Source organism: Zonotrichia leucophrys, chromosome 1, assembly GCF_028769735.1.
Source record: "Zonotrichia leucophrys gambelii isolate GWCS_2022_RI chromosome 1, RI_Zleu_2.0, whole genome shotgun sequence".
NCBI lineage: Eukaryota > Metazoa > Chordata > Aves > Passeriformes > Passerellidae > Zonotrichia > Zonotrichia leucophrys.
In genome coordinates, this window is record NC_088169.1 from 81,854,903 (window position 1) to 81,878,332 (window position 23,430).

The following is a 23,430-nucleotide window of genomic DNA, read 5'->3' on the forward strand; positions in this document are numbered from 1 at the left end:
AATTAATGACAGGTCCACACCGCCCCACCCCAGTGCCTTTGGACAGCAAGGAGGCCAAGCCAGTACAGATACATGGCTCCAAAAAGGTGGAGCAAGGCAGGACATTTCAGGAGCATTTTAGCAGAGGGTGCCTATAAAAGCCAGCTCGCCATGAAGTTAGGAGATCTGGGTACAGCTTTTACTCAGCAAGATGCTTCAGTCCATACTTCCCTTTAGCTCAGCAAGTCATCCCTCCGACTGCAATGATCCCTCATCCATGCTCACCCATGTCTGAACACCTCACTGAGCATCTCACTAGTGACCCTACTGCCAGCCCAGGGTGACCTTGATTGAGCCTGTGAGGAGCTCATTGTACCAGGTGCTGCTGGGGCCAAGAATTTAGAATTCAGAGAAGAATTGAAGATTTAAACAAGTAACACGATTATCCAGAGCTATTATAGCTAATTCCAACAAAAACTTTGGAAGAGAGAGAAAGCCTCATGCTTCTGGGTATAGGCCAGCCTCTAACAACACTTACAGCCTCTTACTAAACTAAGAGCCTAATACCTCCATCTACCAAATACCTGCTTTCAGGGACCTTCCACACACTGCTCTCTGAGCAATGGCCATCACCAAAGAGGGATGAAACATCAGATGTAATTTAAACATTATCCAAAACACCAATTTCGTTATTTCCGAAATTGCTAAATGCCCTCAGCCTGTTCTTTGTTTAAGCTTTAAAGGGGGAAATCTTCAACTTTAGAGGGTAATGGTGAATGCTTAGAAGTACTCAAGTATTGGATCCTCTCAGGAAACAGAGGTGTTGTAAAGGCAAGAATTGACATAGCACACACTGCCAGTAATAACAGTAATGAGCTTGAATCATGCAAATATACTAACTGATCAAACTGGTTTGCCTATCAAGTTGTTGTTCATACCTAACAAGGCAAAGCTCTTTAAAATTTCTCTCCAAACAGGATACAAATGATAGCTTGTTTTTGGAAAGACAATTTATCTTATTGAAAAAAAAATGCTCTTATTAGAAAAGGTTCAAGGAAAATAAGACATTTTTCCTCTAAAGTTACCTATTTCCACTTTGTGTGTTTATGTATATATACACACACAAACACAAACTTAAAATTTGAGTTTAAAGACTGATTATAAAAGATTGCATAATATGAATGTTCTGGATTCTTTGTCTACTAAAATCCAGCTTTTTGGACAGATGACAAAATTCTAATGCCGTTTCAGTCCACACTTGGATAAGAACTCTATCAAATAATACTGCAATAAGTAAAAAATAGGTTTTCATTTTCAAGAACATCAAAAAAATATAAAAAAATTATTCACTGATAAGTTGCACACAATATTAAAATTCTATGGGTTTGCTATCAAAGCTGCTAAAAGGATCAAACACCTCTAGGTAATGGGTAGAGGTTTCCAGCTAAGCTGCCTACGTAAAATTCACTGTGCTCTTCATTCAAAATAAAGGGACTGTCATGTCAGGGGAATTATTTATTCAGATGGGTTCAGTTTGCAAGTTTGGCATCCCTTGTTTTGGAAAACAGATGACTGTTGAGACACTGGCATTCATATGCTCGAATGCTGTTACACTTTCATAACTTCTGATTATCGGAGTCATGAGATAAACCTGGATTTTTTGCATTTTAGACTCCAGATGTATGAAAAAACAAAGCACAAGCTGCATGTTGCATTCAGGTGGGAGCATGATTATAGGTATAGAGAGACAATTACAATTATGGTAACAAAATTTTAAAATATGTATCTGATGTAAATTAATTTGTACAGCCCTCCTAGTATGGATGCAAGCAAAGCTGCTGTATATCGCTGTAACTAGTGATGTAACTGCATTCACACTAACTTACACAGATTAGAACCAAATTTCATCCAAATCTGAAGTCATACTGGTTTAATTTTTGCACTTTAGTGCAAAAATGAAACCTCTGAAGGGAGTTTTCAGGGATTTTTTGCAGTGAGTGGCATCCTAAAGACATCCAGAAACAAGCATATATTATCATCAAGGCAGTAATTCAAAATTTACTGTGTGTAAAACTAGTGCACAACAGAAACACTGTCCTTTCAGCAAGGAGCCAAACAGAGTACAGAACTGTTGCATGAATTTTCCTGCAAAGCCTTCAGCAGCCAGACTAATCCCAGACACACCTCGTGCTGACCTTTACACACATACGCACAAAACTTTCTGGGAGACTTCCTTCCCCCAGTTCGTCCTTACTTCATCTCCCAGCAGGGCTGCCTGCTGGACCTGATGATCCTGCTTCCGTAGGAAGGGAGAGAGCCTCCACCTACCTTGCTCTCCTTCCTTCCCTGCCCAGTCCCTCACCCCCTCTCTTCCCCTCAGGCTGGCAGGATTCCTGGGGCAGAGCATGCAATCAGTTTGCAGGGAGCAGCCGCAGCCAGAGGAAAGATGCAGAAGCACAGCCAGAAGGAGCACCTCTACAAGCTGCTGGTGATCGGGGACCTGGGAGTGGGCAAAACCAGCATCATCAAGCGCTATGTCCACCAGAACTTCTCCCCCCACTACCGGGCCACCATCGGGGTGGACTTTGCTTTGAAGGTGCTGAACTGGGATGCTGAGACTGTGGTACGGCTGCAGCTCTGGGATATTGCGGGTGAGTACAGAGGAGAACCCTTTGCCCCATAATCTATCAAAGAGCAATGCAAAATACTGACCCCAACTCATTTGTACTGATCTGAAAGCTGAGAACTGCCACTGCCTATGCAGTGAGGGAGAGCAGATTGAGGAGAGAAAACTTTAAGGGCAGCTTGACATACTGGAGATTCCCTAATATCAGCAGACTCCCAAACTAGGGAAGCCAGAGAGCCAGAGTGAAACCTGTGCTAGCTGATTTTTCTCCCAAGCCCTTGGACATATTAAGGGACTGAGGCACCTCTCTCCAAATGCCCGAGTTGTTTTCCCTGCAGCTGACAATGTTCAGTTTTGCTTCCTTGAACTAACAGATCTCTATGACAGGAGGAAGAATAAAAAGGATGTCCTGTTAAATCTTTTTAATTTGGTGGAATAGATGAGGCATTCAGTAAGATGACTAAAATTACCTTTATCATTAAAAAAATAAAGAAAATGTATATGAGTTAGTTTATCAAAATACCTTCCTTCTTCCTCTCTCTAATACTTGCCCTCCTTCAGTCCAATGAAAGCAACTTCTTACGTGTTTTGGAAAGAGAAATGTTTCTATTTGGCAATCATTCTGGTTGTTAAAAATATAATCACTCATATTTAAATACCCTTATTCCAACAACAAGCAAAACAAAAGACTATTTTCTCTCTGCAAGGAGAAAAACAGTAAAGTCCAGATATCCCCACATGGTTACATCATTAAAACGCACAGAATTTGACATTGTTGCTGTCAGTGCTTCAGACATTTTTGATTTGGCTTCAAATAAAGCAGGCAACTTTTTTTGCCACCATCTTTCTGAAAAATCAATCATTTTTGTTTCAGTCCAAAAAATAAGTTTATCTTGATGGCATATATCCCATACTGTAAGTAATAATTTTTCATTTTGTGAATGCAAGAATTAAATACAATTGTAACAATAGATTACAGCATAAAGGGAGGCATTTAAAAACTCAATTAAATTAAGAAATTACTTTCATTAAATAGGGAATAAAGGTGAACATCATATCAGCTGTTAGGCAACTGTACCAGCCTGTGGCCTGAGTTGTGAGCCCACTCAGGCTCATTGATCTAGTCTGGAACAGCACCGGGTAAAACTGGTGAAATGAAAAAATTCTTGACATTCTTATTGGTGGAGGGAGTGCTTTTCTGCTGCCCTGAGCTGTCTCATGTCTGAGCTCTGAATTTGGCACTGAGGTACTAAAACTTATGCAACAACACTGCTTTATGTAAAACGTATAAACTCTGCTTTTTCACACGCTAATTCAGTCTTGTGGTTTTACGGTTTTAAATACATATGTGCTCAGTCTTCTTTATTAAAAGATAGAATAATGTGGCAAACATTTATTTTAAAGTTACCAGTGGCTTATGGTAACAACAAATACGTACACTGCCAGAAAAACCTTTCTGCATAAGAAAAAAGCATTTAATAGTAAATTCTGACTGTATCAAAGACTTAAAGAATGTATTTTGCATGCCTTGTTTCAGAGGTTTATTACACTACTGATCATGTGCTGGCGGATCATATGATGTAGCTTTCAGTCAGGCTGCAAAAGCAATTACACCTAGTTGTAGTACTGAATGACTAGCATGCTTTCTGAGTTATCACACATGACAGAGAGAATTACAGCACAGTACTAAATTTCGTATGAATTGCCCAATTCAAAGCATCATTGTGAAGGTCAAGACAGTGGTTGGTAATAAAAAGAGTTGCTGTCTTAGCTTTAATGACTTCTGCTTAAGGAGCTTTAGCTGCTGCTGGCTGTACACAGAGAGCAAGTTCTGTAAGCAACATGCTGAATTTAGATGATCATGGTGCAGGCATAAAAGTTATCACACATAGGGCATCTGGCTGGTGAGAGAAAAAGAGGTTCAAAAATGAAAGAGAAGTAAAACTGATTGGAAATATGGAGAGAATGGAATTGGTTTCTCCTGGCTGTGGCTGGTCATGTAAAATCATTTGCAAAATACAAATGGGCAATGAGAAGAGGGAGAAAAATAAAATCTCTGGTCTAAAAACATCTTTTCTCTTTTGATTGACTCTGTTATCAAGTCAAGCTTTTCTTTTGGGTTAAGGAAATAAACTTTCAATCCCTGACCAAGCTGAAGGATGTTGGCTTAGCATGTACAACACCTTGAATTGAAGCAAATTCTGCAAATACATTGATAATATTTCATATCAGGAATGATATATGAATACATATTTATATCATATTTATATATATACATATCAGCTATTATTTTAGCTCTTATATCATCTCCCCTCTCCATTATACAGGCAGTGAACCCAGTACCAAACATATGTACCTCCTTGCTTTTCATGGGTAGTAAATTGTTTAAAAATCTAGAAATAATTTTCTTTAAAATATTGTGATTAAAACTAGTGTCAAACTTATCTACATTATTAGTAGGGTTTATGTACGTTGTGACTTCATTTGAGGAGTGACACATTCCAGCTGTGGTAGGACCAAGTAGTTTGGCCTGGTTTACCCTTACCAGACACAAGAAGAAAAAGTAAATTTGGTTTATCTGGTGCCATCTAATTAAAAGTAGTTAATATTTGTGTAAGATATTTTTCTGTGTTTTTTACTTCTGTAAACAAAACTATAATATGATCTAATAGCTAAATGCTGAAACTGCATTTATTTAGATGAGAGAGTAATGCCAAAAAACAAGGATAACTAAGAATTACAAAAAATAATTCAGGGATAATGTAGGCTCTGCATTACATGTTGTTACTTTAAGACAGTGGTTTTAACACATACTGTATTCCTGAAACTGTGAGTGTTAGGCAGGAATAGTAAGATTAACCGTAATGCTATGTGATATTATGGTGTTTGTAACAACATGCTGTCATTAAAATCTATGAATTTATGTCTGATTCAGTGAAATGCCTAAGTTTGAGGTGACTGAATGTTTAGTATTGAGTGTGGGAGGAGATATACATGATAAAATTCACCTTTCTTTAATTTCTTCACAACCATTCCATTTTGTTTCACAAATTATTAGTTTTGGTGTTCCTGTTAAAGTATGCCATCATCTCTACTGCTCTGTCATACAACATTAAATCTTGCCCCTCAGTCAATTTCTGTCTTTATTTCTTTATCTTTTCTACTGTCTTTGTGTTTATGTCCTTTAAATTCATTAACAAATTCTCAGAAGAAAAGCTTTAAAGAAACTCTGAATCACATTTTGCACAAGGTTACAGTGGATGGGGTTGACCCTGCAGATGCAGTCTGGCACAGTGCTTCTGAAGAAAACAGCTGTTGCAGACAGCAGATCCGGGTGATTTGCTATTCCCTTCTCTGCAAGGCTGCTCTCTGTGCTACTGTCTGTGTTTTGTGCCCAAACAGCCCAGAGATTTCTCTGAAGACCAGCTTTAGCCACAGATTTACTGCAGGGAGGAGCTTCGTACATCAGAGAGCAGCACATCAGAGCCTGCTCCCTGCTCCTTTTCCACAGCCATCTCAGCTTCCTCTTTATCACTCCTTCTGCATTTGAGTGGGCTGGGTTATTCATTGCTACCAAAAAGATATTGGTTTGTGTTTAAAAGTCTGGTTCTCATCTCATAAACAGTTGGACCAATGCTTTGGGGAAAGAACAGTTCCATTTCCTTTCCAGGTCACTTTCACCTTCAGAAGCAGCAGTCTACCCACAGATATAGACGAGTATCTCTGCACTTGTAAAGTTTTTAGGATTGTTATGCTGCAGAGGGAGCAAGTGGAAACCTGTTCACTAATGCCAGGCACAGCACGTTCTCAGCATTTTAGGCTTTCGGCAGCTGCTAAGCATTGCAGCACATATGCATAAATAAGATAGTCATGGTGATTTCTAGGCTAAGTTACCTTGAAATTACTGTTCTGCAAACATAAATAAGTCTCTTGCTGTGAGGGTTTTATTTCAGTCGAGATTGGTGCTGGAATCTGTGGGCCAGATCCTGCTGACAGCCTGCTTTTCCTCCTTCTGGGGTGGTGAACATCAGCTCAAGGGCTGCTTAAGCTTGAATCCATAAAGACAATTATTTGAATTCAAGTGTGAATACTCTAAAAGATATTTTGAAGGGAAAGGTAAAAGATGTTTAAATCTTCTCCACAGTTTCCAGCTTTTCAGTGTTGGCTAAAGGCTGTCTGTAAAGCCAGGTAGTTCCCAAAAGCATTGTCTCTTAGAACAGTGGCAAGAAGTAGAATGCATTATAAAACTCAGCATTGGGCATTAAACTCAGCATTAAAAATTCAATCAATTTTTAATTTAAATTTTTGTGCCACATTTCAGATGCTGTGGTCAAAATTGTGGAAATTATCTTCATCCATTTATCATTACTTTTTATACCTTTATTAGAGATGATAGTGGTTAGTGAAAATTTTAGATTACTGTACACATTTATTTGGGGTAAATTTTTATAAGCTATGAAAGTTCAGCTGATGGTTGCTTTAAACTCATGAACTGATAGCTTTGCCTGCTGCAGAGGTGCCACTGAGATTAGGATAAATGCGCAGGCAGCTGCCCTTCAGACAGGGAGTGCTTCCCTTTAGTAGAAATCTTGCTGCTTTATCACCTTGGTCTCACTGGGTTTGCTTCCAAGTAGAGTAGGATTCATCTGAATTAACAATTAGACATTTTTTCCCAGTCTCAGACTACAAAGGGATCCTAACCTTCAGTACTCCCAGTTAATTTTCTAATCTAATTTAGGGCTGATAATCCCAACATGAAGCCCCACCTCAGTGGGCAAAGGTCATTGGAATTGCAGGGTTTGATGCCAAATGCCAGTGGTCTTGTAAGTGATGCAGTAAAGTACTAGGGACAACATCAAATATTTCCCAATCTTCTGACCCTTCCAGTGAAAAGCAAAACCAATCTTCCCCAGCTGGTCTTGCAGTAAAGCAGATTCTAATGTTCAAGGCTGCCTGAGAGATATCACTGAATACCTAATGGTTGATCTATTTTCTAGCCTAATTCCTGCCTAAGACATTGTGTTGCTGAAAACCTAAGGCCAGATTTTGACATCTTTAATATATCAAGCAGTGTCTATTATTACAAGCAATTCTGCTAAACTAAAAGGTTTTAGGAACCTCATCTATTAATATAGGATTTTGTTCACATAAACGAGAATCTGTAGAAAAAAGAGTACTTCTGCATCCTTAGATATATTATTTGGTTCTCCAAGCTCAATGCAAATACACGAGATCACTTTTTCCACAATTTAAATTAAATAGAAGTCATTATGCAAAGGTCATAAAACTAAAACTCCGATTTATAAAGTACCACTTTTTCCATTCAAACTGGCCTAATGCCTTTCTGTCGAGTGTGTTGATACATTAATTATAAGTGATGGAGAAAAAGACCACTTCAAAACAGTTTAGACAGTTAATCATGCAGCTCCATTCTTTCTCTTTCTTTGAAGTGGTTGGTGATGGAAATTGCTTATCCCTGTCTTCCTGCAAAATGCTGCTTTTACAAACACACTGGCTTTTCTGTGCAGTAAAAATCCTGTGTATCTGAAAAAGCAGCTGGAAGCCAGAGGAAGAATCACTGTCATACAATTTGTCAGAAATTTGTGGGCCACTACTAAGCAGAAGATCACAACTGAGGAGCCTTTTATTTCTTTAGTAACTTCCTTCATGGTGGATGATTTCATTCTGCAAATGAATAATTTAGTTAATGTTCTGTGACACCATGTCCCACCTACCCCAGCAATCTGTGTCCTAATAACTAAGTGAGAGGCCTGAGTTGAGCTGCTCTCATATCACCTACAGTGTAAGCATCTCAAGAACTTTGAATGAGAAGTATAAAGTATCAGTGAAATACAATATCCATCAAAAACTATTTGTATATGTTGCTGCTTACCTCACTGCCATGTTTCTAATTAGACCTTGGCTTTTGGTGGAAGGCACCTTCTTGCAGATGAAAAAATTTCTCAACAAGGAGATTATTGAATAGCGCATGACTTAGCCATTCATCTGATTAGCCCACTGATAGGAATCATAAGACATTTGAATAAAAATATAGACGAAAGAAATTTTGAATATGACCTCTTCTTTCCCAGAAATAATTTATTTCTATCTTGCCTTATCAATAGGACACAGTGTTGCTTTAAGATAAAAAATTTTGACATGAATTTAGAGAAGACAGCCTTCTTCTTTGGTTTCTGAATCATGTGAATGGCTGTCTCCTTGCTGCCGCTGCCACTGTGCTTAAAACCAAAGACAAACATCACAAACTGATGGTGTTGACCCCCTAAGTGGGTTCAGTGCTATTTCCATTAAATGAAAGTGCATGGTCTAGAAGCTAAACAATTGGTACCTTTCCCTTCTCAGCCCTCCCTTACATTTGACAGCAAAATTTATATCAGACAAATTCTCCACAAATAACCTTCCTGGGGTCAGAGGCAGACTGCCAATCTTCTTGTCTTCCTAACCTACTCAAAATTGCTCACATTGAGAAAATAAGGGTAGAAACAGGTTTGCATTCAATGCTTCTATTTCCATAGCACTTTTTCCCAGCTATGGAAGCATGTACAAGAGTCGTCTTGCTTAAAAACTCCTATTGTTGTGAAATGTTTCAGGAGCTTATAAATCTTCTTTAGATCACAGCTATGCTGCAGACATTAGTAGAAAATCTATTTTTTATTTTCAAGAAAAGTTCTGTGTAATTTATTTTTCCAGAGTTCCTATGAAAACAGCAGATATATTAACAAATCCACAGCTGATCAACATACCACATCCTGATGTCATGTATTAATTTGTTCATAGTTTTAATCACATAAAATGAAATATATTTACAAATGTCCATGTTTGAATATACTAATGTACTTTAGCTCACAAAAACTCTGTCCTTTCCCAGAAAGCACTTTGAATTCAGCAAATAAAACCATGAAGCTTCCAGACAGAACTGGTATGAAATCCTTCTTCACAGATCTTTTCAGTGGAGCAATGCAGCTCTTCATATTGCTACTGCAATATGATATTTCTTAGAGTACTTTCCACTTTTGTATGGCTTTAAATTCAACTTCCTCACCTCTGTGCTTTAGTTTGTCAATAAAAGTAAACTTATAATTACATTTATACCTGGTATGGCTCCAGAGCTATATTATGGTACTGCTGGTTATTATCATTTGCATGAGAATATGCAGAATCCTCTTCATCCTTGAGCAGTTCAGTTGTGTTAGATGTTTTAGGCAAAATACCATAGTACCAAGGAGTTTCCAATCTGGTGCCTATATTTTTTGTGTCTCTTGTTGAAAGTCCTATAATGTACCCAAAGACTCTTGGCACTGTCCACAGACTGAGAAATCTGGTAGTCTAATAAGACCATACATTTATTATTCACTTATCACACTTATTATTCACTTTTAATGAACTTCATTAAATTTCCTAGGGTGTTGGCTTGAAAATTCCTTTTTCATGCAATACTCTCCTGCATTTTCATACAAATTATTCTAGCATGGTATTTAAAACTATTTAGGCAAAGAGTAGTTTCCCAGAGACTTTTAAAATGAAGTCCTGCCTTCAGTAATGTTATCTTAGAAAACCTGCTATGTGAAATACTGACCTAGACTGGAACCACTGATTTTTATAAGATAATGTTTGTTTTTCCCTTCTACTTTCTTCATTACAGGACAGGAAAGATTTGGAAACATGACCAGGGTGTATTACAGAGAGGCTATGGGAGCGTTTATTGTCTTTGATGTTACAAGACCTGCGACGTTTGAAGCAGTGACAAAATGGAAAGAGGATTTGGACTCTAAGTTGGTTCTCCCAAATGGCAAACCTGTGCCAGCAGTCCTATTAGCAAACAAATGTGACCAGGGAATAGATGTTCTTATGAACAACGGCATCAAGATGGATCAGTTCTGCAAAGAGAATGGGTTCGTGGGCTGGTTTGAAACATCAGCCAAGGTAATGTTTCTGTTTCTTTTCAAATGTTTCTAAGGGCAGAGAAATCAGTTTTTAAAATAGATCATTTTCTCCAAACGTGCACCTTGAAAAGCTCCTCTCTTGGTAGTATTAAGTACAGATAGATTTGTAAATATATAGTATGCAATTCTATTTCTTTTAGGTATTTTATTGCAACATTCTGAAATGCAGCTGCTGTGCCGTGATAGGCCAGCAGTAAAGTATGTGCCCGGTCAACAGGTTACTGCTCAATAGCCCGGGGAGGAGGATGACCTTAGGCAAGGCACAAAAGCTACCTCTTGTGAATGATATGAAGATGTTTTTCATCATTCTTAACATTGAATATTATCTTTAAATATTTATATAACCACTTTGCTTGAGAAATGCTGATTTGAGACAATAGCTTCATTGCCTTAGATTCCAGAAATAAAGTCAGTCTATTGTGGTGCTTGTACAATGTTCACTGTTATAAGTTCTCATTCTCAAAAGTCTTTTCAAAAAAAATCACATATCTGGGGAGGAAGGAAATATCAGTGGTCAAAAGGCTGAATGAGCTTCTCTGAGGTTCAATTCTTTGCCTTGGTATAGATTTCCTGAGTGCATGGAATATAAAGATAAAAATCAGAAAGGGCACTCAGACTTTCAAATTTCAAAGGCCAAAAGTACATTGGTACTGTAGATCAATTCGAGATGTCTCGGATAATTTCAGTTCGTGCAGGATTTGGAAGCTGGCATGTGAAATATTGATTTGAACACAACAATTCAGTGGATATTTTGTTCATTGTATCCTATTATGAAAGCTAGTGTCGTCATTAACAGCTCTGGGGAACTTTTGGATGTTTGAAAAGTAAACAGATTGGTTCTGGTTTAACCTAGGTTTCTAGTAGGCTGGAAGCCAAAATGCTACATTTGGTTGTTTAATTCCTTTTAAAGAGTTTATGTAAGGTACTTAAGAACTTTTAGGGTGTATATTTGTATTGTACTTTTCTGGTCTTGAAACCTTCTTTAAGCATTAATATTTAAAAGATGTTTCACTAGTAATCAGCACAAGTAACAGCAGGGAAATAGCAGCAGACTGCCTCAAGAATTGCATGAACTCTGGGCTGAAATTGCAGCTTTTCAGTACTTAAGGGGGCTTATAACAAATATGAAGACAAACCAGTCAGCAGAGCCTGTTGTCATAGGACAAGGGGTAGTGGTTTAAAACTAAAAGAAGGTAGATTTATACTAGAGATAAGAAATCTTTTTTTCTGACAAAGGATGGTGAAACACTGGAACAAGTCACCCAGATGTGGTGGATGCTCCATCCCTGGAAACATTAAAGGCTAGATTGGATTTGGCTCTGAGCAACCCAATCTAGCTGAGGATGTCCCTGTCCTGGCAGGAGGGTTAGACAAGATGATTCGAAGAGGTCCCTTCCAACCCAAACCATTCTAAGATTTTATGATTCTATGTCTTTGTAATTAATGCCTTTGCTTCTCTTCTGAATGAGTCTCAAATCCAGCCACTGTTTCCTAAGATGCCATTTACAGAGAGAAATTTGGGTCTAAGTAAGTGTGTAAACTCTCTTGCTCCAGAACAGGGTACTTCCTATTCCTTCATGTGCAGCACCTGGTTTGTATTTAGGTCTGTGGTTCGTCTGCTGATTTGTGTTGAGTGAGGCCAAGAGAATCCAGTGATCCTCCTTATGATGAACTAAATTTTACTATGAGGATGGTAAACTAAATTTTACTATGAGGATGGTAAACATGGCACTTGTCCATCACTCAAAAAGGACAACCGCATTTATTGTGCTAAGACTCATTGCAGATCATAACAGAAAATAAATATGCAAACAATTTCAAAGATCACAGAGAGGTTTTATGATGATGATGGAGCCAGTCTGGGGCAGAACTATGGAAGTATAAAAGATGTATAGAGAACAGAACTTTTTTTAAAAGTCATAACAGAGGAATTTTTCCCTAGTTTCTCTAAGCTGCACAGAATTAAGAATTTCTCGTATTTTAGATATGGTAAATATCTAGATTCTTCTTACATTATTTAACTCCAAAAGCCAAGCAGTCCCTGGACTGACAATGCAATCATGTAGGAACAGAAAAAAAATCCAGCTATGACAAGACTTGCTTTCAAAAGCCACTCTGAAGGGAATGATGAGAGTCGAGGGCACACAGCTGCTACCAGACTGTTCTCTGCTGTTATACACCCGAGGCTAGGACCTGTTGGTCTGCAATCCACACACCTGATTTCCACCCAGAATTGGAGGCTTCTGGCTTTAAAATTATGCAGAGAGTCATTCTAGTAAAGATGGTAGAATCAAAACATTTAAACTAAGTTAGATCAAAATAATTTCCCCAGTTGATCTAAGTCCTAAACTAAAGCTTGCACTTCCTTTTCTAAACAAAAGTTAATATTACTACTATTTTAGAATTCTGGATATTGTACATACCTGGTATTCTTTCAGCCTAGGGCACCATAAGTAATTGAACTTGGGTCTGATAAAAAAAATAATAAATTACTAACTCTGTTTGCTACAGAGAATAGGAACTCTTTTGAAGCAGAATAGCATGGACAAAGGAGTCCTCATATTGCAGCTATCAGTTTTAGCAGTTCAAATAAGTAATAACTCTCTTTTTGTGGTACCCTGGAATAATTAGATCTCCAGAGGTTTTCTGGAGATGTGCTTGGAAATGTTAAAGCCTTGAGAACAAACTGAATATGATTTATGCATTTTGGAAAAACAAAGGTGATTACTTATAAAAAGAACATATTTTTGTTCTGGTTGCCTTGCAGAAAGTAGCATGCTATATATGTACCTACCATACTTCAAGCTGTCAATGGTTTTAAGCTTTTGTCTGTTCACTGGAAGATTACACAAAAAAAAAATCTCTGTATTATTCCCTGGTGCTATTTTTGTAAGTTAACCGCTCCAATATAAAATATTTGAGCCTCCTAATGCAGGCTTATGTATTAGTTTTGATTCTTACATTGATCTGAAAGAAATAACCCTCTTTCAGTCTTCTCCCTACAAAGACAGAAGATTTTGTTTGGATAGTTTTCCATGTGAGAAGGGCCTTACTGGGCAACACCACCTCACAGTGTAGTCACAAGTTACACTGTTGTTGCCATGTAGCCGGTGGTGAGCCTGGTCTCTTTTATATCTGCATATTTACTTCACCCATAGTGATTGCAGTATTAGAGGCACATCCCCAGATAATCACCAAATAACCCTTAATAGTTAATTCTTTAATAAATTTCATGACCACAACTATTGTGAAAGAACCATTCTTTTAAAGGAAGGAAATTTCTTCTTCCTGTCACACATTAAATTATCCAGCATGTGGCCAGAGCAGCTGAGAGCTCCACTCACATTTCCAAGCCTTTAAACTGTTTTTACCACCATGCCTAGTTCAAAGAGGTGAGCTTTTGACTTGGATTAGAAAAGGAGCAATTTCAAGCTCATTATCACTTTATAATAAAACTGGAACTTGTGCAACAAAACAGACAAGTCAGGCAAAACTAAATGTGCTTGAAAGTACCTAATTCAGAAAAAACTTAAATACCTCACAACTGGCCACGGCTGTGCTGTTATTATGCCCGAGTTCCTCTTTTCCCTGCTGTAATTCTACTGTCAGCAATACAGAATTAGATGAAAAGACATTCATGTTTTGTCCAAATTGCCCAGAAAGGCTGGTAGCTGTGCTTTTCAGATCCCTACAGAACTAGGTTATGCACGCAGCTCCTTGTCTCCTGAGCATCATGACCTGGAGACTGATGAGCAGTCTGAGTCTCTGGACTATTTGGATACATCCTATTTGGACCAGGACAGTGTTATAGTTCTGCCTCTAAGAAATGTGGGTAATAAGATGTCCTTTATTCAGCTTTTGTTTGACAGGCAGTCCATGGTGTGCCAACATAGATTCAGAAAGAGTTGTGTTGGAAGAGACCTTAAAAATAATCTAGTTCCAACCCCTTACAGGGCCCAAATGCTGGACTAGCAATCAAAAGTCCTCTTTGCCATTGCTGTGTTGCTTTCAGAAAGTCATTCTCTCCTCTGTTTCAGCCTTTCTTTCAAAAAACAAAGACATTAATTCTTCATATCTTAACAGGGAATTCTATGACTAATACAAGCTCTACTAGCCCTTGTTTAAATCACAGATTCTTCAGTTCTTTTGACTGGACAATTATTATGAAACATGAAAAAAGCAAGCTATGCAGTATATTTGCAGAGGAACTGGATAAGCACTTCTGATTTCCATAAAGAAAAACAAGGTTTGGACATGTATTTGAATTAGGCTGACACTCTAAACTAATCTGCTGATCTGGTAACTTAAATCCAAGCAATTCATTTGAGACTGCCAGACCCAGTTAGAGATGTGTAGCTCCCTAGGTTGTCTTTTTAATTCACTCAAAAAAGCCTAACCAATCTCACGGTACAGTTTGAGGAAATAGTTCAGATTCTGCCATAAAGCAAGAAATAAAGTTGAGATTTAAGGCAGGATATTTCATTTCAGATGTACAATCACTCTGTGCAGAATCCTCTGCAGATTTTTTTTCCTGTAATTAAAAGGAGTCCATTCAGATTATCCTATGGGTATTAGAGCTGTCCTGTAGCTCTCTGGAACACTTTTATGAAATGCATTATTTAGTGCTGTCCCAAATCCGGAAATTCAGAGAAATACAAAATTGTTGAAATCAGAAAATCATTAAGTGAAATAATTTTGTTGCAGGCTATTCAACCAGATGTAAGAATTAAATCACAGGAAAGATCTTTTGACAGAGTTGCTGTCACAGCAGTTCACATCTATGAATTTCATGTTCATGCTTCTAGATGGCTTTTAACTTGTATGGCTGCATTTTCCTGGAAACACCACTGCAGGAGCATAGCACACCATCTTAACAAGGCTCTGTTCCCAGCAGTTTCCAGGGAGTTCTGCTAAGGGAGCATGCTAGCTCCAGGGGAGGGCAGGTTAAAGCATCTTTCAAGGTATTTCCTTGCTCCTGGATTTTAGTGCAGTATGGAAATAAAATGTGGAAGCTATGAGCTTCTCACTAGGCTCCCATCTAATACCTGAATATTTCACAATTTGTAAATGTTTGCTTATGGGAAGTCAATTTCCTTCAAGTGCAGCAGTAGTCTAAGGTCATGTCTCTAGGCAGCAATGATTTAGAGCTCCCCAAGAGCTCTGTACCTGCATACACACTATTCTTCACCCTGGCTTTCAAGGTAAGACTCAGAAGCATCAGAACCAGTAAGAGGAAAAAACTGTCAATGGGAAAAGCATTCTATCAGAAAACAACCAGATAGTCAAATTTAAGATATGTGCATGGTAAAGAAACAAAATTTCTTTCATCAGAAAGTGAGACAGGTCCTTAAAACTTGTCAGGGCCTTTATTCTTCTACAAAGAGCTAAGTGCCATTCTAATCTGTGGGAACTTATTTAGTATATTAAAAAGGAATGCCCTAAATGTTAATGTTCTGCATCTGCAGTAGAGATGGCAGATAAGGGGGAAGGTAATCCAGAATGCAAAAACGATAGCTGAGCTTGTGTACTGCTTTGAGTCACATTCAATAATGTATTTATTTTCCCTTTAGTTGATTGTTGCTTACAAGACATTATTTCCAATAGCAATCAGTTCAAGGGTTTTAAATAATGCAGCTCTCTTTCCCTGCCCTCAGTTGCTATCCCTTCCATAAAAGTGCCCTTTGAAAGGATATATTTTAATAAGATTGATCTACGAGCAAACACTAATTTCATTTGTGTCCTCCAGTGCTCCTTTCTGGATTTCAGAGATTAGTCAGAGTTATTTTCTTTGCCTTTTTTTGTTTAGTAATAGAATAAAGAGTAGCATATTCTGATTTTCACCTTTCCATTCCTTCTTGATGAGGCAGGAGAAAGACTTGCACAAGTAGTCAGGCATTGTCACAGAAGCAGGGTTCAGGTCCTTGCTCTGGCAGATTCTGGCAGGTTGATGCAGAATAAATCACTTGGGGATGGATTCACATCTCAGCTCTTGCACTGACTGGGACAGTGTATCAGGTGCTGGGGCTTTCTGAGCCACACAGAACTGGGCTAGGCACCTCAGGGGACAGGGCAGGGCAAGGTGCTTGGGAAAGGCTTTTATAAAGGCTGGCATGCTGAATCAGGAATAGAGGACTGATAAAGACACCATAACGTGGGTAAGATCCTTTTTGGCCTTACAGTAAAAGCTCTCTCTTGGGAAAGAGCTTTTCTTGAGAAAGGAAATTGTTGCATTCTTAACTTATCATGTGAAGACTTCATCCTATGCTATCTCCCACTTTCCAACTAGCCATTGCATGCTAGACCAGGATTCATGTGCCTTTGCATTTTCTCCTTTTGACAAATGGCCACAGCAGCATTTCCCTATCACAGAAAGCTGCTGTCCAGATAAACACATCAAAGATGCAGTGCTGAGTAATACCAGCCTTGAAAGCAGTGTAGGGAGACAGAGTGTCTCCTGTGTTTGGAGAACTGTCAAGGTAAAAGTGGCCTCAGAGGAGGCTGGATAAAAGCACTACAGGGGAGAGGCAGAGGCAGAGGCAGAGGAGAGGAGAGGAGAGGAGAGGAGAGGAGAGGAGAGGAGAGGAGAGGAGAGGAGAGGCGAGGAGGAGAGGAGAGGAGAGGAGAGGAGAGGAGAGGAGAGGAGAGGAGAGGAGGGGAGGAGAGGAGAGGAGGAGAGGAGAGGAGAGGAGAGGGAGGAAGGAGAGGAGAGGAGAGAGAGGAGGAGAGGAGAGGAGAGGAGAGGAGAGGAGAGGAGAGGAGAGGAGAGGAGAGGAGAGGAGAGGAGAGGAGAGGAGAGGAGAGGAGAGGAGAGGAGAGGAGAGGAGAGGAGAGGAGAGGAGAGGAGAGGAGAGGAGAGGAAAAAAAAGTCTAAACTTCAGCAATGATCACAGTTTCTGTGGTGTTCTTTTGTAGGACAAAGCCATATGGGAGGTGACACTTAAGACATTTCAACATAGAGACCCACTGAAAGATAGTTTTTCACTCCACCGTCTCACCTATATTTTCTTGCTTTTTTGAAACATAATCAATTTTATTTTCAGGTATAATTGAGGCAGTTTACATGTCTCAATACCATTAGTGGGTTGTCTTTCTGACTTTTCTTCTCTGTCCAATCTTACACCCCGATGATTTCTTTATGTTTGAGTGGATTTTATCTTTCTCTTTTTTCTCTTTCCTCCCCTTGATTGCCTCTCAACACTTCATGGGCCCTAAAATCACCAGACCTCTGGATGTCTGTGTTTGGATAGCAGATCATCACCTTCTACTGTCTGTAGCTTTTTCACTGCCTAGCAGAATACAGATTTTTCTTTTGCAAAACACAACATAGGAGGAGAGGTGGAGAAATCAATATTTCATTAGTCAGACCAGAATTCAGCAATGTCTGATCTGCAGGTCTAGGATGCCAGAGGATTAAGGTTGTAACAAAAGGCAGTAGTAGCATCAGAAAGGAAGTGGTCAAGGCAGGGATCTGGGACAGCAAGAGTTGCTTTTTTGGAATGACCACAGGCTCCTTGCAGCCGGTGACTTAACATATTGCTTCTCATCCATACTGTGTGCCTGTTGTCATCTGAACCACAGGAACAGGCTGGAGCTAGACACAAACTCAAAACCAGCTGTGCTGTCTGTCAGGGTCACCCTTCGTCTTCCTCCCCTTGCACCCCAGCTGAAATTGTCATCCACACAGCTTAAACAGTTCATATAAATGTTAAAGGTGAGAAACTGACTCAGTATGCTCAGGACAGGACTTTTTATTCCTTCCTTCTTTCTTTTTTTTTGTTTTTTCTTGTTTGAGTACTGGCTGGAGAATTCTTTTTCTTCTGCATTTTTAGGGTCATGTCTGCCACATGGATTTCCATCTATCACCAGCAGGGATGAGGGATGTCCACATATATCAATTTTATGCTATTGTGGGCTTGATTCCTTCCCCCTTTCCCAGTGCTGTGAAATGGTAGCCTCTAAAAAAGATGGTTGCTGTTAATACATCTGAACATTAATCAGTTTGGGTAAAATCTTAGATAGTCCCTAAGACCTTATTAAATAAACACATGCTGCTATTTCAACACATAGGCAGCACATGGGCAAATTAAATGCTCACCAGTCCATTAGTAAAAACAAACACAATGCAAAAGGTTTTTACATTTCTGTTATTGTGCATTTAACAATCCTATTTTGGCTTCAGTTTTCTAGGCAGTGCTGAGAGACATTTTTCATTGTCTGGGGGTTTTTTTAATAAAATTTCACAGTGCTCTGAAAAGGGTTTTCAGTGCATGCTTGAGGAATTTTCTAGTCTGGTCTGTGAAAGCCATGTGATGCAGCAGAATTTTAACATCTCAGTAGAGAGACGATTCCCAGCCCCATATTGCTTTCTAGCAGTTATTATGTACATTAATATGTACTTTTCTAAAATATTGGGGGTTTACAACTTACTGATAATCTGTACATACAAAATATTTAAGTTCATGTTTGTCATTGAAGAAACCTGTGAAGTCTTGCACAATTTAACATTTTCAGTTGGATCCACAGATTTCAGTCCTTTACTGTGATTCAAAGGAATGGACAATGGAATCTGTGGAGTTTTGACATTGATTTCAAGGATATTAGACAAAGTCATGGTCCAGCATGAGGTGGCTAGTTGGAAAGTGTGAGATAGCATAAAATACAAAGCATCTATTCCTTTAGCTTTTGATTTTTGTATAAATGTGTCTTCTCTACTGAAACACACACGTTTCTTTCTTTTATAGCTAGTTTATGGCCTCAGTGCAGCAGGCTCCAGATTGCCATCCAGAGGGACCTGGACCTGCTTGAGAATTGGGACTAGGTGGCATTTAAATGTCCCTTCCAGTCAAAACTAGTCTATGACTCAGAGATTCAACTTGAAAACCTGGGTAATCTTAGGCTGCAAGTAAAACATTATCTTTACTGAGCAAGAGTAGTGTGTGCATATGCACAGATGTATGTCTATATATTGGTATGCATTTCCATGTGGATGTATGTGGCTGTGTGATACAATTTCCTAGAAGATTGAAGCTACAGTGAAGTTTCTATCTCCTGCCTCGTAAAATAAGTAATCAATGCCAATAGTTACACTAAAAGAGTGCCTTTTATGCCAGAGAGATTGATTTTTAGTTCCAAACATATTGGTGGCTGTTATTTACAAAAAAATCTTTATTCATTACTACTGTTTATTTTTTATGCTGTGTTGTGCTGTGTCTCACTGATCAAGCTGTTTCCTGGTTACTTATTCTACAAACAGGGTAAGAACTGATGCAAGTTAAATGTGCAGCTGATATCAGGCACATGTAGGAAAAGGTGTGCTTTAGCTTTCATTTTAAACCCCTAGAGTGAGGATTTCTGTCCTACAAGTGAAACCAGTGGTGATATATTTCTTCTGAATCAGTGCATTGGAGATGCAGTGCATTGCAGTCAGCCCCAACAAGAAATCAGGGAGGACTCCAAACCATACAGAACAGTTTCACTGTTTAGTGAGTAATTTGAGATTGTATCATTTATTCAATGAAACTGGTCCATCACAGGTTTCATTGTGAGCATTGCATACAGAAATCTTCTTGAAATTGTGGGAAAGGCTTTAAAAAATGAGTGCTATGCATGGCTGTGATTACTGGTACGTAATTAACTATTTGGAAATGCGTAGCCATTATTCAAACAGTGAAATATGGTCTTTGGAGCTTTACTTCAGGCATCGATCTTCAACACCTCTCTGGCATTTTGTTTTTTAGTTTGTTGAAACAAGCAAGTCACCAAGAGATTGAGGTAATTTAAAATCAGCTCTGTATACATTTTAAAACATATATGAATCATAATATATATAAAACTTAACCAACTTCAAAACTCCAGTAAGCACTATTTAACACAGTCAATTTTTGAAAACTGTTTATTACAGTAAGTAAATTTTGATGTTGTTGAGAGAAAAATTTAATTATGCATAGGAAATATGCAACATGTTTTTATTATTATTGACTAATCAACCTCTCTTTCTCTTTCATTTGCAGGAAAATATAAACATCAATGAAGCTTCCAGATGCTTGGTGAAACACATAATTGCTAGTGAGAGTGATCCAGTTCAGTCGGTTGAACCAGATATTATAAAACCACACTTGAATTCCTCCAAGATTGTCAGTTGTTCAGCTTGCTTTAAATCCTAAGAGACTTCCAGACTATTACAAGAGCTGAACAACTATGATTCACAATTTATACTTTATTCAACGAAACCAGCCTGCCCACATTGTCCCTAAGCAGATTGTAATTTTCTCAAAAGTATATTTAAATTTTTCTCTTTTTTTCAGCTAAAATTTATTATGAGGTGTTCATTCCTAGCAACTATTCAAAACTCTCTATGGCTATTGGTCAAATAAGACTCATGGTGATGGCTGTGTTTTCCTATTTGGGTGGCACCAGCGATACCAAAACCGATTTCCTTGCCATGTGGTTTCTGAAAACTCATATTTTTGATGAGACTGCAGCAGCACCCTGCTTGTCCATTGATTTCCATGTTTTCTCAATACCTTGACCAGGCAAATGTCATCATTGCACTCTTTGTCACCCCTCAAACTTTAATGATCTTGTTTCATATGAGGAAGATTATGATGAAAATGAAAATTGAGCTGTTCAAAAAGAGACACCAAGAATGCTCACAGTTAAATGTTCCCATTGCAAGTTCAGTCTCCTGGACATAGTGACAGGACTGAAGATGCAGGAGCATTTCACATAATTCAGTTCTCCAGAAGATCTGAGCTTCCGAGGCTGATGAAGAATTGGCTCCCTCTTTCTGAGGAGTTACATTCTCGCAGTTGATAGCCTTATTTTAAATGAAGCAAAATACAACGAATCAAGGGTGAAGGGTGACAAAACAGGCAATCAGGGGTACAGTCTCCTGGGTGAAGTAGATCAGGGTTTTCAGAAAGGGTTATCTATTCTATAAAGCCAGCATGTCCTCTGCACAGCTCACACTGGTTTTTTCCCTCCCTCTCATCCCTCATGCCACAGATATCCCTGTGTGTTTAAACTGTGTGTATTCTGTAAGTCCTAACATGCATCCCTTCATTATGTTTATTCTCATGGGAAAATTCACTATCCACACTCTAAGATACCAGCAGAACTTTCCAGGAATCTGTGTTGAGCAGAAGGGTATTTGCTTTCTGAAAACATTCTTCATATTGCATATGAATCATCACAGGAAGGAAGCAAAATGAAACAGTCTTAAGAGACACTTCTGGAAGATGTGAAGAATTTATTGAGCCATACTGTGGAAATAAAATTGTTGATTTTCAGCATCTCACAAAAGGTGCAGGTTGGTGGAGTCATTCAGAGAAGTGTGTCTAGACAAGAAGTCTCGACATCTGGCTGCAAGCTCCTTCAAGACAAACTTTGCCTCTATCCTGCCATAGACAAATCACTTGCAAATTCTGTTCTTACTCAGAATTTTCTTTCCTGAGCTGTGAACTCTTGGTTGCAGGAGCTGTCTTCAGACCTGAGTTCCTCTTTTTAGAGAGGTGTAACAGCATAGAAGGGAGGAGACAAAATCTGCCTTATGTTTGCAGATGCCACTTCAATACTTCACTGAACACTTAGTTGAAAATGAAGGAGTGAAGTTCTCAGTTCAGTGAATACCTGGTGCATAGGAAAAATGAAAAAAAGAGGAAAAAGAAAAAATTCCTCAAGCTGACCTTATACTGTGGGACCTATGAGTTTCATGTGCCTGTAAAATTCATCCTGCTTGGCAATGTAAGGTGTATGTTTGGACTCAAAGTACTTTTCCAACCTAAATGATGCTATGACTTTGTGCCTCTCACTAAATTCTCTGTTACTATATAGGCACTGCAGACAAGAGCTATTTTTCTTTCTCTGGAGAGCCAGGGACAGAGACATAGCTCTTTATGTGCTCTTCCTAAAGCCTTCCATTTTTCTCACAGAATTTTGGATTAAGAAAACAAAGTCTGTAGTTTTAAAAATAAAAATTCATATCCAGAATTAATCTGCACAGACATAGATGTATGAATGCATATATATATATTTACATAATGAACTGGCTTTTTTGAGAGTAATTTTCAAGTTGTCATGGATGCTGTGTCATCATTTAATACCTGTGTTAAACATCCTTTAATTCCTGCTGTGATCTGTGTCAAATACCTTAAGCTTCCTGCCTCAGTTTCCTCAATTGTAAAACAGGGATCTATGTACACACCTACCTCACAGCACTGCCTGAAAGTTACTTTTGGCACCATGCTTTGGGGATACACAAATGCCAAGCTCTGATACTGCTCAGAACGAAATATGAGTGCCCTCTAGCATAAATACATGGTGCTGTAAAGCCTTAGTGTTCTCAATCTATCAAAGGCTTGCCTGTGCTACAAAAATTAACTTCAATTATTCCACCTCAGTTAAGCTGGTCAAGGTTATAAAGCAACGTGTGACTGCATGGGCTGATCAGATTGGCTGCAGATGGTCTGCAAACGGAAGCTGTGGCTGCACAGATGTCATGGCACCAGTTTAATAATCTCAGCAACAAAGCTGCAATTCAGAACTAGCGCCACATCTGGTATTTCAAATTTGAAGCATCATTTAAGTCAAGTCATATGAGCGCCTTATTAAGGATGACAATTCATATCCTGAGCCAACACTGTGGTTAATACAAGGAACTAGATATCTCAGATAGCTTCTAAAGGGCTAATTTTTCATGAGTTGAGTCCCATACTTCACTTATGAATCTGTTGGTCTCAGGTGAAGCTGAGGAAATTGCCATTTCATCCAAAAATGCTTTTATGCCCAACTCGCAACAAACCTAGCAGTTCCTAATGTGTTTTGCTTATCTTCATATCACCTTTATTTGGTGGCTTCTAGCAA

The 23,430-nt window shown here is 38.7% G+C and overlaps 1 protein-coding gene across 1 annotated transcript; it reads left to right on the forward strand.

The window, feature by feature from the left end:
- The first annotated feature begins 2,425 nt into the window (after positions 1–2,425).
- Positions 2,426–20,732, forward strand: RAB38 (RAB38, member RAS oncogene family). Its single transcript, XM_064736893.1, has 3 exons — positions 2,426–2,630; positions 10,269–10,549; positions 20,580–20,732. The coding sequence occupies exons 1-3, from the start codon at positions 2,426–2,428 to the stop codon at positions 20,730–20,732; spliced, it is 639 nt and encodes a 212-aa protein (XP_064592963.1).
- Positions 20,733–23,430: the final 2,698 nt, after the last annotated feature.